We start from the raw sequence: 17601 nt of genomic DNA, 5'->3' as shown, positions 1-17601 counted from the left end.
CTTTCCTAATGACTTTTTACCTAATGAAATGTTTATAGGCTAACATTAGAGAGACAGTGCTGATTAAGATGCCACAGGTGTGCTTGGCACTTTAGAGATGGGAACCTTTGAACCAGCAGGAAAGAGGGGATGCTGAGTATTTAGCTTTCTCCTTTTTTGAACCTATTGGTGAGATAACAAAAGAGCATTATAATCTAAAGCCCTAAATCTTGGCTCTGGGCCTTTAGCTTTCCAGGCTGACCTTTTGCTACCTGACTTAAGCTAAAAAAGTTCCCTTAGGTGATCCAAGTGTAAGGGAGAGTGAGGTAACTCAACTGAGAACTGTAGTTTTGTTTGTCTGGTGCTGAATACAGCATAAGAGGGAATTCACGTCAATACAGACTCCCTTTCATTTCTACTGATGCCTACATGCCTAGTATCCCAAGTCTTCCTTTTTTCCTTTTTTTTAAATGAGCAGTATCACGGAACAGCTTTTATAAGCAGTAGAGAATAGCAGTTCTAAGTCTAATCCATGATTTATAATGCTCAGGAGCTGAAATGTATACAAAACCCAAACTAACCTTCTGTCCTATTGGATCAAACAACAGTTTACCTGTTGGATCCAGTGTTAACTTAGCCAAGAGTACTTGCAATAATGCTGAGAATATTTAGGGCTGTTTGGTAAGTGGTCACTGTACTGGTCTATTAGCCTAAGTCTGTTACACATGTTAAAATAATAGAGAATGGTTGATGTAATTCCTCTTATTGGACCAACTTCTGTGGGTGAAAGAGACAAGCTTTCCAGTTACACAGTCTTGAAGAAAAGCTCTGTTGAGCTCAAAACCTCATGTCTTTCACCCACAGAAATTGGTTCAATAAAAGCTAATACTTCACCTACCTTCTCTCACTAATATCTTGGAGACAACATGGCTGTGACCACATTGTAGGAAACATTTTAAAGGTATGGCATCTTATATCCCTCAAGGTGCACAAATTAACCCTGTTAATTCCAAGTTTTCAAGCTATTGTAGGGCGGTATCTTCAAGCCCTGGTCTGTCACAAAACAGTATGTCTTAAAATCACATACTGTATTGCGTTTTGCCTCCACCTTCAATTCTGACTGGATTTTAGTGGCTTATATCTTGAGAATTATTGGACCAGGTAGAAGAGGAGGAGGAGGAAGGAATTATGAATTCTGATCATAAAGCACTATTAAAGTAAATGGTTGTTTTTGCAGTGACTTCAGTGGACATCCATTTTATATATGTAAGTGGCCTGCTTCACTGTATTAATGCAACAACCTCGCAACACCCATTTAACAGATGAGAAACGGTGAACAGAGAAACTACAGCCAAGATCCTCAAAAGTACTGAGGTGCCTTCTTCCCACTGATTTCAATAGGATTTAGGTGACCAAATACCTTTTGAAGATCTAGATCTAAGTGACCTGCCCAAGGTCACACAGGAAGTCTGTGGCAGAGCAGGGTATCAAACATGACTCTGCTCAGTCCCAGACTAGTGCCCTAACCACTGGACTATCTTTCCTCTCATAGCAGGCAGAAACTTAGCACTTGCATAACAGTTTACCTTTACCAAGTGCTCTCTCTACTTCGTAACTAATCTTCCCAGGGTTATGCTGAGTGCCCAAAGGGACACAAGCTTTGTTTTCTTGATCCTGACATCCTCAGAATTCCTCAATGGCAACATAGGCTCAGAAGTTCCCAAGTGAATATTTATCCATGTGTCGTCATACGTTTAAGCTTACAGCAGGAAAGGAAAATAGATAGCTAATATAATTGCCAGAGAATTAAACTGAAAAGAGAGAGAGAGGGAGGGAGGTTTTGATTCTTGAAATCTGTAACTGTTCCAGAACTTAGTTCTCATCAGGTGAAGGAAGACATTTAATCAAGAAATAAAGATGTCCCCGGGCTTTAAATGCCTTTGTATTTGGAGTGACTAATAATTGACCCAATCCTTCTCCCATTGAATCAATGGAAAAACTCTCAGGGCACATCTACACAGAAGGGCTAAAGCTGAAATAAGCTACTCAACTTGAGCTACGTCAATTGCATTGCTTCAGTCGAAATAGCTTATTTCAGCTTTTGGCGGTGTCTACACAGCAGAAAGTCCGAGTTAGAGCATTCTTCCTCCGACTTCCCTTACTCCTTGTAAAATGAGGGTTACAGGAGTCAGAGTAAGAAGTCCTCCAGCTCAATGTTATTTTGACATTATGTCAAAATAATTGCTTGCTGTGTAGACATGGACTATGTTATTTTGGAATAACATTAGTCATTCCGAAATAATGCTGCTGTGCAGGGGCGGCCTGTGAGCGTAGGCAAACTAGGCAGTTGCCTAGGGCGCCGCCAGCCCGGGTGCCCGATGCTGACATCACAGCCATTGACGGCCGTGCAGGTGGGGGCGCCGATCGCGCCTTCCGCCTAGGGCGCCAGCTGCTGCAGCCGGCCTTGGGCCACTCCTGCTGCTGTTTAGACACAGCCCCATGTGGAAGTTGAAACCATAATATGAGAAGTGAGATGGGGGTGTCTACTGTTAGAGCACGGTGGTAGATGTCCAGAATCCTGTGTTTTCAAGATTCCAGATTCTGCCACTGAATTGCTATTTGACTAGGGCAAGTCACTTAACTATCCTTCGCTTCAGTTTGCCCATCTATAAAATGGGTGCTAGAGAATATAGCTACCTCATGGAGCCATTGTAATGTTTAATTCATAGTATTTATATAGAGAGAGGGCTATAACAGTGGCAGATGAAAAGGACTGCAGAAATGTAAAGTGTATTATTCGACAGAGAAAAACCCAGTGCAGTGCCAGAGAGCTAACAATGCTCAGCAGGTCCAAACTCCACTGGATAAGGTGGGCTTTGCTAACAGGGCATTAATCCCTTCCGTGCCATATCCTTCAATGCTTTGGCCTTTCACTGGTTGCAACATAGCAGATATAGATGGAAGAAAAGAAATTAAAAAGGAATAGGCAATTTCTTAAGATTCATATACCTAGATGGGATATAAATTGTGTGTCAGTTTAGGAGAAGATTTAGGAGATATAACTGAAGTCATCAGAAATGTACACCATGGAAATTACTTCCTGGTGCATGCTTTTAAGATCTCGCTAGAAGAATTCAAATATCGACTAACAACAAAATAAAATGAAAGCTGAGGTGTCCAAACATGAGTGCCGATAGCTAGGCATGCAGTTCCATAGCTAGATGAATGAAGTATGAGTTAATGGTGCTTAGCCTCTCTGAAAATTAAGCTGTTTATTAGCTACCTATGTGTCTACCTTTTTTACTTGCACAGGGCTCTTTCCCAGCGTGAACTTTTCTGAGTCTGCAGATGGACGCTTTTTTTCCATGACATGCTTACCTATGTATTCATTGCTTTATAAATAGACAGCCTTAAACCAGTATTTCATTTATTTGAGCTTTCAATTCCTGTCATTACATAAAGGTTTCCTCAATCTTCTTTTCCTCTTCCTTCTCCTCATTCACTATGCACCAGTAATTTCCATTTTACACAGTTTCTGCCTGTTCTAGTGCCAGATGGCTCTGGTTCTGAGTTTGTCTCTCCTCTTGGGAACAGCTGCCATTGTCAGTGCAAAGAAGGTGTCATGGCTTTGAACCCAACACTGGGACCCAAACATGAAGCTCTATGTGGAGCAGAGCATAGCACTAATGCAAGAAACCATGAAAACAGCACACACTTCCACTCACTACTGTTAAGCAAAAGCCCTTCAGTCAAGGCTCTTTTGCATTTTTCCCAATCACCCGTGTAGAGAAATTTCATGCAAACTTAATTCTGTCACCACCTGACTCCACTTGCCAGCCATGAAGTTCCTCTTTGTGTCATAAACTCAATTAGATGTGTGCATTTCACTTCATGGAAACAGATGTTGAAACAAAGTGTGTATGTATTTCTCTCTCCATTTCTCCCCTTAGATCTAGACACACTGAGACACTCTGTAAAATGATAACAGTAGGAAATATAGTCAATTCTGTCTTTGAGAGAGCCTCCACTGAAGGACAAAAGGGGCTTAAGTATCTGTTTATGAGCAGCAGATCTGATTTTCTGATTAGGCTGCCACATCTTTGAAATCAGTAGAGTTACTCTGGTTTATAATGGTGCTCCAGAGAGCAGAATTTGGTCCTCTGTCTCAGATTGTTTAAAAGTAGTTTCGAGGGTTTCTTTGTGCATGTTTTTGTGTGCCTACCCAGCATGGCAGTTATCCAGCATTATCTTTGGGTGCTGAGGAATTTTAAAGTCATGCTATTTGGCAGCAAATGAAAGAAATGGGTATTAATTTCTCAGTGTACTGGTAGAAACACAGGCACATAATTACAAGGACTGACACCCGGCTACGTTACTATGTGCCACACAGCGTGCAGCCGTTCCTTTTTTTAAAAAATAGCAGAGATTCTCCCCCGGGCTTGACTTTTCTACATTTTGAGTCCATTTGGTTTTGGAGAGAGACACAAGAGGCTTCAGCTTTGAGCAGAGAGCTAAATTATGCAGCTGCGAGGCTGCCAGGCCCTCCAGAATAGGATGCTTCGTTTAGATTTTTCACAATGCTATTGAAGTGCTTATTTTCCTCCTGAAGAGACACAAACAGATGCAAACTTCTGTAAACACTTTAGAAATGAATTCAGTGAGTTTGGCCTCTCAGCAGTGCTCAATAGCTGACAGAAAAATGTCTAATTAGTGCAAGTGGAAATAATAGGGCCACTTGGATTCCTTCCATCCTCCTCCAAGTCTACTTTTCCTAGAAACTCAAAGACCCTTTTGTTTGGTAGGTCACCCTCTCTCAGGCTTTTGTGCTCCAATCTATTAAGGGAAGAAGGAGCGAAAAAAATAGATTAGGCAATGCTCTGTGCTTAAATATATGGTGTGTTCATGAGCATTTAGAATGGATAGTTTGCAGGGTCAGTTTACAGGTGCTTCAAGAGAGGGATTCCTCCATTATGGACAGGCAGAAGTAAAGCATTTGCACACAGGGAGTGGGGAATCCCTTTCAAGTACCAACCTTTCAGCCAACACCACCCTCTGGGTCAGAAAAAAAATGTTAAACTTAAAAAAAAAAAAAAAACCAGAACTTCATCTTGAAGTATGGAAAACCTGGGAGATAGCAAATATGCTGTTATTGCTTGGAGCCCAGGATCCTATGCGATGCTATCCTATCCTATGCTACCCTAACAATCCCCACCTTGCTTTCTTTATCTCCTGAGAGTTATATAGAAAGCTGTGCATTTAAAAACTGGATAGAAGAGTAAGATCCCTCTGTGGGATCAAGAGTATCTTTATTGATATAACAGGGCTACCCTGGTATAACAAAGCCATCTAAAAGGAAAATCAGGCTCAGTGGCAAAGGTGTCTAACTCTCATGAGGTACATCTACACTTGCAGTGGCGTGTAGCAGACAGACATGTACAGACAGCTAGTGCTGAGATATATAAAGCAGTGTATACGTGGAGAGAGAGTTTAGGTGGGTAGAGTAGTACACCCTACGTGCCAGAAACTGGGGTATATTCCCTACAAAACTCTCTACACACCCAAGCAGGGCCTCTCATCTAGGGTTGCCAGGTGTCTGGTATTTGCGCTCTCTGTCCAGTAAAAAAAATCAGAAAATACCGGACATGTGCAATGTCCGGTATTTTCTGATTTTTCTGGCTGCGCACCGGATGGAAGACTGGTGTGGTCGTGGGGAACGGCTGGGAGTCCCAGCTGGGAGGCGGGGCCGTAATTGCCGCCAGGAGCCCTCAGTTCGTTGAGTGTGAGGAGGAGGGGAAGCCTCCTCCTTGCTCGTGCATCGCCAGGAGCCTGCGCGGGACAGGCAGCAAGTGCCAGGTCAGTCCTGCTTCCCGCCGGCCAATTTGCTCACCCCCCCCTTTCCCAGCTGGCTAGTTCCCCCCCACTTCCCCTCCTGATCTTCCCTGGCCAGCCCCCCTGCATCGCCCCCCAGCTCTGCTTCCCGCCGGCCCTTTCCTCTTCCTGATCTCCCCCGCCAGCTCTGCTTCCCGCCCCCCCCCTTCCTCCCAGCCACCCTCGCGGCCTCCGATCCCCCTCAGTTGTGCGTCACGCCCTGCCCCGTCCTGGCCTGTCCCCCCTCCCCCAATATCCTGCTGCCAGCCCCGTTCCACCCAACCCCCCCCCCCCATGACCAGCCCTGCTTCCCGTTGGCCACCCCATCTCCCCCGGCCAGCCCCGTTGCCCCCCCATTAGCTGTTTCCAGGCCCCCCCTTCCCAGCCAGCACTGCTCCCTTCCTGGCCGGTCCTTCCCCTCTTCCCCACCTCCCCATTAAGCGTGTCCGTTTTTTGGGTTTTTTTTTAAATGACTACCTGGTAACCCCTAGCAGTGATCCAGGTTCTTGGAGTCTTTTTTTGCTCAACAACTTTGGGTATCCCCCCCCCTCCCCCTCCCCACACTTTTTTCCCTTCAACACAATTTTTTCCTGGTGTTTTTTTTTGGGGGGAGGGGTGTTTGGTATTTTTGTTTCAGCCATCTGGCAACCCTACTCATGTCTACAATGCTATTTTTAGTAATGTAGTGTCCCACTGCCTCTCTACTCGGGGACCCACAGTGAAAGGCTTCAGCAAGAAAAGGTTTTGTACGGGGGGGCTTTCCCTGCTGGGGCTTTTTCCCCCCAGAGTCTTTCCCCACTGGCTCCTCCCTGCCAGAGCTTGTCCTTGTTGGGAGGCTGTGGGAGTTTTTCCTACTTCTGGAGCTTTTCATTGTGGAGTAGCTATGTACCATAGGAACAAGTGTCAATGCAGTCAAGCAGGCCAGCCATCAGGCTTGCCTGGCCCCTGGGCAAGGTGTAGGGCAGTAGGGCAGGCTCTGTGCTCCCTGAAGGGGCAGAGACTCAGGCAGGAGGGCTGGAGCAGCCAACTCTGAGCCCCACCCAGATGGTGGTGCACCCCCAGCTGCCGGCAGCACCTCCAGGAGCACACCGCTGGAGACTCTGGAATACCTCACTCAGAGTTCCTGTGGCAATTTAAATCGCCTTTTAAATCACCGGGCCCTGGGGAGTTGCCCCATTTGTTTCCCCCTTTTGGCAGGAGTTTCTTGTCTTTTACACTTCATCATAAGTGTGGACCTGGCCATTGAATTGGGTACCTACGTACCTTGGAGGATTCGACCCTATGTGCCTACAAGGAGAGAAAGTGAGAGAGAAAAATGTGATAAGCCAAGTGCAAATATTGAGTTAGCTACCTAATGTTTTTTCATTGAAAATTTGCTGATGAGTCAGATCAATTTCTCTCTTCAGGCACGCAGTATCTGATGGGGTTTTGGCGAATGATGCTGCTCTCACTTGCGCCCATTTTAATGCCACTGATTTCAGTGCAGTTACTTCTGAATGACACTGGTGGGAGGGAGAGGAGAGTCCGGCCCTTTTTGGGAGAGAGCTGGACATCCTAGATTTGTCAAACACTCATGGCTCTGCACTTTTCACTGGATAAACAGCCCTTTTCATGCAAGGACCTGACAAAGTTGGGTGAGCAGTAGCATTACTACCCTCATTTTTACAAGACGGGGTAATTGAGCATACAGCAAGGTTGAAGGCCAAAGGCCTGTCTGGAAATAATATTCTGTGATTGTTGAAGTGTAGGAGAGTGGGGTTCCCTGACTATGTCATATTGCAAGAGTGTCTTCTCACTTCCTGAAATTGCCTGTGCCCCCCCCCCTCTCGCCTCTGTAAGAATAACTCCTTTTCCTTTGCTCTTGACTTTCTCTTGCTTAAGACTGAGAGCAAGTGTGACCCATGGGAATTTTATAGAACAGGATCCAGTTAAAAGATGGTTCGGACAATAAGGAAAGGGACAGAGTAACTTCATTCTCCTCTACATTGTAGGAGGAATGTGCTTCAGGCATGATTTATGAGGCAGGAAAAGAGGGTCCTGCCACGGTTTACTAGTCCTTCATTATGCCCTGCTTCTGAGATAACAATAATCATGAAATATACACGTTCAGGGGTCCAACAGACTTGCTGGGCCCTTGGCAAAGGTGGGGGAGTGGCTCCATGTTCCCGGAAGGGATGAGACTGGGGTGGAAGGAATAAGGGTGGGTGCTGCCTGGAGTGTGCCGTGCCGCACCACCAACCCCAGGCAACCCAGAGTGCACCGTGCAGTGCTCAGACAGTGATTTAAAGGACATGGTAGCACAGCAGCAATGGCTGGGAGCCCTAGGTCCTTTTGAATCTCCAGGCCCTGGGACAGTTGCCCCTTCTTCTCAGGGGGCCTGTACGTGTTTCTGTAAAATGATCACTGGATGCATCTCTCCCCATCACAAGACAAACCATCAAAGGAGGTATGAAATGCCTAACTTCAGTACCTGGAGCTCTTTGCCTCATTGCCCTTTGCTGAGGGCAGGGTGAGAGAGGGGAGAAGTGATTCCCCAACTCCCTGGAAAAGGCAGGACATTTTGGACCCTAGTTTGGCATGGTTCCCTAGACAACCACAGAGGCTCTGTGCATGCACACAGCTACCCTGCTGGCCTCCTTTCCCCCTAACAGCATGTTCCTTCAGGAGTTCTGGCTGATTCCTCATGCCAGAGAGAAGGATCAGCCACAGAGGGGACTCCAAGGGAGTTAATACTGATTTAAAAATCATTAAAGGTGACCTGCAAAGGAAAAAAACATTGGACTTCTGCCCTGTTTCCTTCTTTGTGATGTATAAAGCAGTGTTTGATCTTGCAGTCTTAATGTTGCATTAATGCCAGTTACTTATACTTGGGGTTGATCCACAGAGAGCTGATTGCCTCTTGAGAGGCTATAATTTCCTGTGGGACTTTTAGGGAAAAAAGGAAATGAAAATCTGGAGGTAACACACACCTCCCATTTAAGCTAATGGGAACTCCAGCAGCTCAGCAGTACTGAAAATTAGGCCACTCATTTGCATTGTATTTGAATATTTATGTATATGCAAATAAGTTGCCTGATTTCTCTCCTCCCCCGGGATTTCTCAAGTTTGAGTTTTCACTTTCACCTCTGTGCCTCAGTTTCCCACCTGCAAAATAAAATTAATGGCACTTACCCCCCCCCCCCCAGGGTAAGATGTATGGATAACAACTGCTGTACAAATTAGATGCTGAGCACATGCAGCTGTTGATGACATCAGATGGGAATTGGGGATAGAGGGGGTGTGTGGTACTTCTTAAGGTCAAGCAGTGTAAGAGCCAGACATTACCATTATGGTTATTGTTTTGTTGTTCATTTAAAAGTGTTTCCAAAGCACATAGCTACCATGCTATGAGGAATATATCTATTAAAAAGACAAAATAGGAGGAAAATCTACAGTACAATCCCATAAAACAAATCACCCAACCAGAAGCTTCCATGATAAAAAAAAAAAATCACAAAGCGAACAGAAACAATATTTATAATAGTGATTAAACAAAGTGATTAAACTATGAACCTTACCAAAATTACAGAAACAAATAATTGCAAGCAGATTGAGAAATGCATATAGTATTTTATCAGACAGTAGATACATATGTTTTTCCTAGTGTCTATTTCTTCGATCTCTGTAAAATGTTATGTCTGCCTACCAGCAAATAAGAGAGAATATCTGGCTGAAAATCTAACCTACGGCAAAGTGTTGTATAAGCAGCACCATCCAAAAAAGGTTTTTAAGTCTATTTTCTGTAAACAGTTAACTGAATTTCTTTTACCTCTCCTGTTTCTGCCCGGCTGTCTCCTGGTTTTGGTGTCCTTTTCAGGTGTATTTGAAAGCCTCCATCATGGTCAAAGACTTTGGAACAGCAGCTGCTATTGTGTTCCTGATTGACCGATTCTTATATTGGGTGGATGCATCCGGCAAACTTCTTCAGATTGCCAAAGGCCTGCACAAGTTGCAGCCAGCCACGCCAATCGCCCCTCAGGTGGTTATTCGCCTAGCTCGTATCTCTGTAAATTCAGGTAACAAAACTCTTGTTAACTCGCGCTCTCTCCATTTTCTCAGCTCAGTTCTAATTAGGAGCTACTTGACTTTCAAGAGGATACTTTGTCCTATTCTGGGTATGACATGCCTATGATCCCAGTGCCATCTTTTCAAACCTAGATCCCCCCACCCCATGCATCCCTCCCACCTCCTCTTGGCAGCACAAAGGGCCTGGCATAAAGGGTTTCAGAGCCAAAAGCAGGAGAGAAAATTGTGAAAGGGTGTGGAAAATACTAATTGGAGCTTTTGTTCCTTAACAAATCTGGCCTGCTGGTTTCAAACAGGGGTATCTGAATTGCTATACTTCTGACCAAGAGCCTTTTAAAAAGTAGATTAGAATAGTGGCATTTTCTCTACACTGTCCCTGCCGCTTTTTCAGTAGGGCCACTTGACTATACAAACAATGCAGCTGACAGACTCACTAATGTAAATTGGAATTCCTCCCCCCACCCCCATCATTCTTGGAGGATGGATGGTACCTGTTATTTGTGGAGTCAAAAGAGAAAAGTGGCTAAATCTAGCCCGCTTTTAACAATTCCGTGTAAAATACGTGACTTTTGTATGTAAAAATAACAGAAACGGTAATTCCTCTTTCATGACCAGTCTTATTTCTGCCCGGGCTCGTCTACACTGGCCCCTTTTCCGAAAGGGGCATGTTAATTTCACAGGTCGTAATAGGGAAATCCGCGGGGGATTTAAATATCCCCCGCGGCATTTAAATAAAGATGTCCGCCGCTTTTTTCCGGCTTTTAGAAAAGCCGGAAAAGAGCGTCTTCACTGGCCCCGATCCTCCGGGAAAAAAGCCCTTTTCCGGAGGATCTTATTCCTACTTCGAAATAGGAATAAGATCCTCCAGAAAATGGCTTTTTTCCCGGAGGATCGGGGCCAGTGTAGACGCTCTTTTCCGGCTTTTCTAAAAGCCGGAAAAAAGCGGCGGACATTTTTATTTAAATGCCGCGGGGGATATTTAAATCCCCCGCGGATTTCCCTATTACGACCTGTGAAATTAACATGCCCCTTTCGGAAAAGGGGCCAGTGTAGATGTAGCCCCTGTGTGTTCCCAATGCTCCCATTGCTTTGGTGTCTAAGCACCAGAATATTCATACTTAGGGTTGATGCTGCAAACATAAAACTCCTATTCCATGTGAGCAGTTCAGTTGGTTTTCCATTGAACTGCTTGTGGAACAAAGCAGCCTCAGCATGATAAGGGTGGTAAAACAGGCCTCACGCCATCTCTCACAGCCTTCAAGCCTGCCATGTGTGACTCGGGCCTTTTAAATGGGTGACAAACAGCTGAGATGTGTTCTATTGAACACTGTGGTGTCTTTGGCAGCTTTTACCCCCCCCCCCCCATGTAAAAAAGCCTGTTTAGGATGTTTCTTTCTGTATGAATTTAATACCCAGGTTCTCAAAAATGTTCCTGATAATGGGCAATTGTTCCGGGTTGCTCAGAAGACTGGGATTTTGGGGGGAGAGAGGGTTTCTGCCAGGCTTGGTTGAGAGCCTCATGGGGTGGGATTCAGGGAGAAGGGAATGATCCCTGGCCAGACTTCCCCCCAATACAATAGAGGCCAGGCCAGGTCTTTCCCAGTTTAGCTGACCTTCCTCCCTATCCCTCTGCCTCATGCCACAGCTGCTGCCCCTGCTCCTCTCCAAACTGCCCTGCTGAGAAGTAGAGGCGGAGCCCAGGGAGCAGGTGGGACAACTACATTTTTCCCCAAGAGAGAATGGAGCGTGTAGCGTGCAGTGTGTAGCAGGGTGTGAAACTGCTCAGCCTGCAATTGACCAGCAGCTCAGGGGCTGTTCCCTCCCTGCTCCCCTGTCCTCTTTTGTGAATGATGGAGCAGCCCAATCTCCTCATCTTCCTCTGTCTGAAACAACCTCTCTGTGCTTGTGAGCAGTCCCTGGGAGCAGCTCCCTACCCCTGTAAGATGGGATCAGGAACCAAAGCTGCTGGAGAACAATCTCCTCCTCTCGCCACCTACTAGCTGCCACTGTGTTCTGTCCTTGGAGGACATCCCCTCAGAGCCGGGCAGGAGCTCAACCCTAAGGACTAGATCATACCTGTTCAACACAGCCCTACATTAAGGGAAGCATGGAGCACCTCAGGCAAGACCAGGCCTTTTAACCTGCTTCCCTCATTGTGACAAACTATCTCAGCCAACTAGCCAATGAAGGAGCACCCACCGACTCCTTGCCCTCCTTCAGGTGCCTCCTCTCTGCTCCTCATCTCAGGCCACGTCTCCACTTGCGGTCGATATTCCAGCAATCGTTTTTGCAGTAGAGGTTTTTGCACACAAAAAAGCAGTGTAGACAGGGCCATTTTGCACAAAAATCCCCTTTTGCGCAAGACCCCTTATGCCTCCAAAAAGGAGGTATACAGGATCTTGCGCAAAAGGGGTTGTGTTTTGCACAAAATGGCCCCGTCCACACCGCTTTTTTTTTTGTTTTTTGTTTTTTTGTGCAAAAACCTCTTCTGCAAAAAGGATCGGAAGAGACTATGCAAATGACAGCGTGAGAAATGCTAATGAGCACTTCATTTGCATTGCCTCTGCCAACAAATTCCTGCAGTCTAGACACAGCCTTACAGTGCTGTTAGCTACTCCCCTGGTGGAGGTGGTTTACACAGAGTGCTGGGAGAGGTCTTTCCCAGCGCTCGTGCAGTGGCCATACTTTCGATTTAAAGCACTGCTGTGGCTGCGCTTTAAACTTTTAAGTGTAGACAAAGCCTTAGTGTTGGCAGAGTGGACCTGTAGAATTGTATATAATTAACTCAGCATACAGGATTTTCTAAGTACAAAGTAGTGCAAGTATTAGCTACAAAGACCTCCTCATTTTACCATTTCTGCAGCATTTCAAATTCTATGCATGCAAAATTTCATGTGGCATTCAGTATACACATAGGTGTAATTTATTACCTGACGACTAGTTGTCTAGCTGTGAGTGTTTATCAGCCATCCTAATTTCAGAAATGTACTTTGATATATAATATAATTAAAAGCACTTAAATATGAGCAGTGACTGCATTAGGAAGATGGAGACAAACTAGAATAGAATGAATAATTCAGTCCCCTCTAGATTACATAATGCATTTTGATGTTCATCTTTCTATCTTTTTGCGTTTTTTTTTCAGGAAAACTTTTAAAAGCTGAGTATATCCTAAGCAGAATTATAAATGACAATGGAGCAACAGGTATGACTAACTCATTATTTTTGCAGTTCAATAATTTTTTTAATTAATTGTACCACTCGCCACACTCACATGGACTTAAAATATTACCATTCACTTCCCAGACCTCAATAAAGTCCTGACTCTTCAATGACTTACACTAGGCATAATGCTTTCTACCAGTGTTAGTCAGATTTAAGTGCTGCTGTTAACAGTAGTAATAGCCTGATAAGAAATAATGCTAATCATTTATTTGAGCCTGCAGGATTAGGTCTTAAATTGTGATTTTTCTCTGCAGTTTGATCATGTATTCCTTGTGCATCCAAAACTCCCACAAAAGCCCCCTTGTTGTTAGTATTTATTTTCTTTTTCCCTATTATTTTTAGCACCCAAAAATGTGGTAGGCAAATTGCATATTTCCCTTCTTTCTGCTCTTTGCCATGAGAGAGATCTATATGGACAATGATGTTTTCTCTTCTCATACTTCCCTAATTGATTCAGGGCTCGGACTGTGCCAAGGTATCCAGTACCTTTGAGTAGATGACTCTGCTCTGCCTGGTGATTTCTCTCCCATGGAAGTTGTCTAACATTCTAAACCTCTCACCAGTTACAAATAGTTGACTGATTTTTTTTCATTCAGTCTGTCATAGAAATGTTTTTCTCTTTCCTTCCAAAATCATTTAGGCTTTGCACAAAATAAGGAATATCACATCCTGTGCCAATAATAGGTTTGTTTCACTATTTAGTGATCATCAGAGCTAGAAACACAGGATTTGTACCAGTGGAAATGGGAGAGGCCCAGTTTTCACAGCACATGTGCCTAGCTTTGGAGAGACCTGAAATGATGAATTTAAGAATTGTAATAGTCTTATGCAATTTTAGAACACTGTTCAAATTTTTATAGATACTTATTTGTTGTCATTACTCTCCCCCTCAGAGATCTGTACAATTGGAGTCACCGATTACCTTATGGGTGAAGGGATGTGCAGTATTGCCAAACCCAGGTGCTCAATAATCATGAGTCAGACCCCAGAAATCATGAGATCAGCTTAAAACTCATTAGATTTTTTTAATTATACATTTTAGGAGCTTTTTCTTTGCCTTTTGGTTTCTGAGTTTTTATGATTCCCTTCGGCCATGTTCTCAAACTTTCCTCCACAACAATAATTTAGAAACTTCCTTTTTTTTTCTTTTTTAAACAAAAAATAAGTCTTTTTTTCACACATTCATGCAAGGACGGGAACTGAGTCTGAAGAGACATACCAAATATCACAGGACTTGTGATAAAGTTCGTGTGGTTGACAAAGATAAATATGAACCACACTGCCAGTTTTAAAAAAATGCAAACCGCTGAGTTAAGGATATTTGCATGGTATTCAGTACAAATAATTGTTTCATGAACCATAGTTTGTGATAGTCATTCTTTAATTATTTTTAGTAATACTGTGTTTTTAATTATGCTTAGCAAACTTACTTATAAGTTAATAATGTTTTGGGTGCATATGTACTTTATGGATGAAAAGATACCATATAACTACAAGATAAAAATAAAAATTGAGATGCCTAATCATTATTTGATTGAAATTATGAACACTTTTGTTTTAAGATACATAACATTGAGGTGTAATGAGAATACATTTTTGGCACAGGCTAAAAAAAATGTGTTATGCTGCCATTTATACATCACCATAAATATATATATTAATTTAATCACTGTGGTATTTATTTAATATTTGTGATATTTAAATAGTATTTATTTATATTTAGCCACCTTTGCAAACCACTTTGAAATCCTTAGCTAGATAACCTACAATAGCCTAACTAGCTATACTTTAGAACATTTGTGTGTCTGTCCATGAGTCTGTCTGTCAGTGAGTCCATTTGTTCAAGAACTCCTCCTAAACAGTAAGAGCTAGGACCATCAAATTTGGAATGCAGCTTCCTCTTATCATAACTAAAGCAAGGTCACGGTTTGGTTGTGCCGGGAAAATGAGATGTGCCTTGAATCCAATTGTTTTCCATACCACAAAAAGCGAGGGGGCTAAGAACAGGGATAGCTATACTCCACAAAGACCACTGGAGGCAGTGAGTATCAGGGACAAGTATACTGCAGAGTAGGGGTGTTAGATAGTGTGTGATTGAATAGTGATGTAACCGCATCAAATTTTAGTGGTTACCCAACTATTTGATAGTCCACGGGGGTAGGGCCGACAGCCAGTGTACTCCCAGGGAGCCCCTGCCTCCTTGTGCTGCTGCCTCTCTATCAAACCAACTCCCTGTGCAGACCAGCTGCCTGTCACCCCTGTGCTGCTGCCTCTGATAGAAGCAGCAGTGTGGGGGCAGGGAGGGAGCATCTCCTGCCTTTCCCTTTCACTGCCTCTGTAGGAGGCAGCAAGGGGGGGCAGGTGGGTCTGTGGAGCCAGCTTAAAAGCTGGTTCCCACCAGCCCTCCTCACACTCCACGCTGCTGCCTCTGTATTAGCTGCTCCCCCGTCCATTGCTGCCTCTGATACACGCAGGAATGCCTGTAGCTGACAGGATTAACCAACAAGTGCAGGCTTATTGGTTAATTGCGTAGTCTTCTACACGTTGACATCCCACACTTGAGGCAGAGTGACCATAGGGTGGTGTCGCACCAGTATGAGAGTGGCCAGCTGGAGCCAGAGATCTCTATGTTGCCAGGCATTGGCCATAGGTAGGTGGGACTACTGCTCCAAACCACTCACCCCTGCGGCCCTCGGCCACAGTGCTGGACAGAGGGACCTCTCCAGCCACTGCAGTGCCCCTGGGAGCACTTCTGCCATTCCCATAGTAGCTGTAGGATGAGGTGAGCTGGGCAGTAGAGCCCCACTTCTCCCATGAAGGAGCCGCAGGCCAGGCAGCAGAGCCTTGTCCCCGCCCCTCAGAGGAGTCACAGGCTGGGAGGGACTGGGCAGCACAGCCCCAGCCCCTTGGAGGTACTACTGGCCTGGCAGCATAGCCCCAAGTGTCCCAGGGAGCTGTCGTTACTGTAGCAATGCACCTTCCCTGACTCTGGCATCCTCCACCCTCTGCCCTGAGCCACCACAAGAACCTGAGCCATGCCAGGTAAATCCTCTAATTATGTCTATAATTATTATAACACGGGTATAAAAGCTTTTTACTCGTATATCTCTCTGAGGCTACATCTAGGTTGCATCCCTCTGTTGACAGAGGGATGCAAATCAAATAAATCAAAATTGCTAATGAAGCAGGAATTGAAATATCCCGTGCTTCATTAGTAAAACATGGCTGCCACTTTCTTTCGATACGGCGCTTTTTCAGAAAAAAATGGCAGTCCAGACACGGATCTGTCAAAAATAATACCTTTTTCGACAGATCATGCATTCCTCAAAAAATGAGGTTTGCAGGATCTGTTGAAAAAGGGTTTATTTTCGACAGATACGTATCCAGACTGCCGTTTTTTCGAAAAAGCTTCATTTCAGAAAAAAGCGGTGGCCATGTTTATGCTAATGAAGTGTGGGATATTTAAATCCCTGCTTCATTAGCAATTTCGATGTGCCTAATCTACATCTCTCTGTTGACAGAGAGGTGTAGTCTAGACACATCCTGAGTCCTTTTGCTGTTCTATCACCTTTGTATCTGAGTGCTTAAAAGATATCTAAAGTCCTAATTTGAAGTCCATTAAAGTAATTGGAAAGACTCAGGCTTAGGAATGTAAGCGACTAGTTGAGTGAGTACTCGACTAGTTGCTCCCCCTCCCCCACTGCTGCCTCTTCTCAGAAGCCTCTTCTCAGAGGCAGCAAGAGGGGGGAAGCAGGAGCCAGTGCTGGGGGGAGCCATCTTAAAAGCCGGTTCCCCCAGCACTGTCTCCGAGGTGTGTGGGGGGCGGGGAGTAAGGGTGGCAGAGCCACAGCGGTCCTGGGAGTGGCATGAGCCAAAATTGTTCAGTCCTGGCTTGCACCACCCCCAGGAATTAACTCCACTGCAGTTCTGCAGTTTAAATTTAGTAAGAGCCCATTGGGCTCTTACTATATTTAAAGTACAGAGCCACAGCAAGAGCGCCCCCTCCCCACTCCACCGTTTATCGGCTAATCGAGTAGTCAATGGAAATTCTATTGACTATTCTATTAGTTAAGTAACTGATACTTAACTTCCCTAATTTGGATCAGGCTTTAAGGACCTGGGAACCACCAACAGCTGCATCACACTCCACTGAGTTTTTTACATTCTCATTTCAGGCGTGTGGTTGTATGACAAGGAAAGTGATCGAATTCTTGTTCAGTCAGTCTGTATACAGATCAGAGGACAGATTCTGCAAAAGCTTGGTAAGATCACTCTCTCTGTAGCCAAACACTTTTCCATGAAGTGATTTTCACTATTTAAGCATTAAAGTAATTTCCCATGTTCACAGCTTACTAAAAACGTAACTCTTACGTTAAGTAAAAACTTGGCATATCTAATTTTTCCCCTGACTTCTGTAGCAGACAGGGCTACAGAAAAATTAGCTCTATTCACAACTGGTTTAGA

The 17601-nt window shown here is 44.5% G+C and overlaps 1 protein-coding gene across 4 annotated transcripts in view; it reads left to right on the top strand.

Moving 5' to 3' along the window:
• Positions 1-17601, top strand: part of ALPK1 (alpha kinase 1) — a 97832-nt gene that overhangs the window by 61974 nt on the left and 18257 nt on the right. For all 4 annotated transcript variants that reach the window (XM_075929736.2, XM_075929737.2, XM_006119264.5 and 1 more), the window contains 3 exons: positions 9704-9902; positions 13058-13117; positions 17313-17399. In XM_075929736.2, coding sequence (XP_075785851.2) covers positions 9704-9902; positions 13058-13117; positions 17313-17399 — 346 coding nt within the window. The remainder of the gene's footprint in view (positions 1-9703; positions 9903-13057; positions 13118-17312; positions 17400-17601) is intronic.

This window comes from Pelodiscus sinensis, chromosome 4 (assembly GCF_052426305.1).
Source record: "Pelodiscus sinensis isolate ZL-2025 chromosome 4, ASM5242630v1, whole genome shotgun sequence".
In the NCBI taxonomy this organism is placed as follows: domain Eukaryota; kingdom Metazoa; phylum Chordata; order Testudines; family Trionychidae; genus Pelodiscus; species Pelodiscus sinensis.
This window is presented reverse-complemented; position numbering and strand designations above follow the sequence as displayed.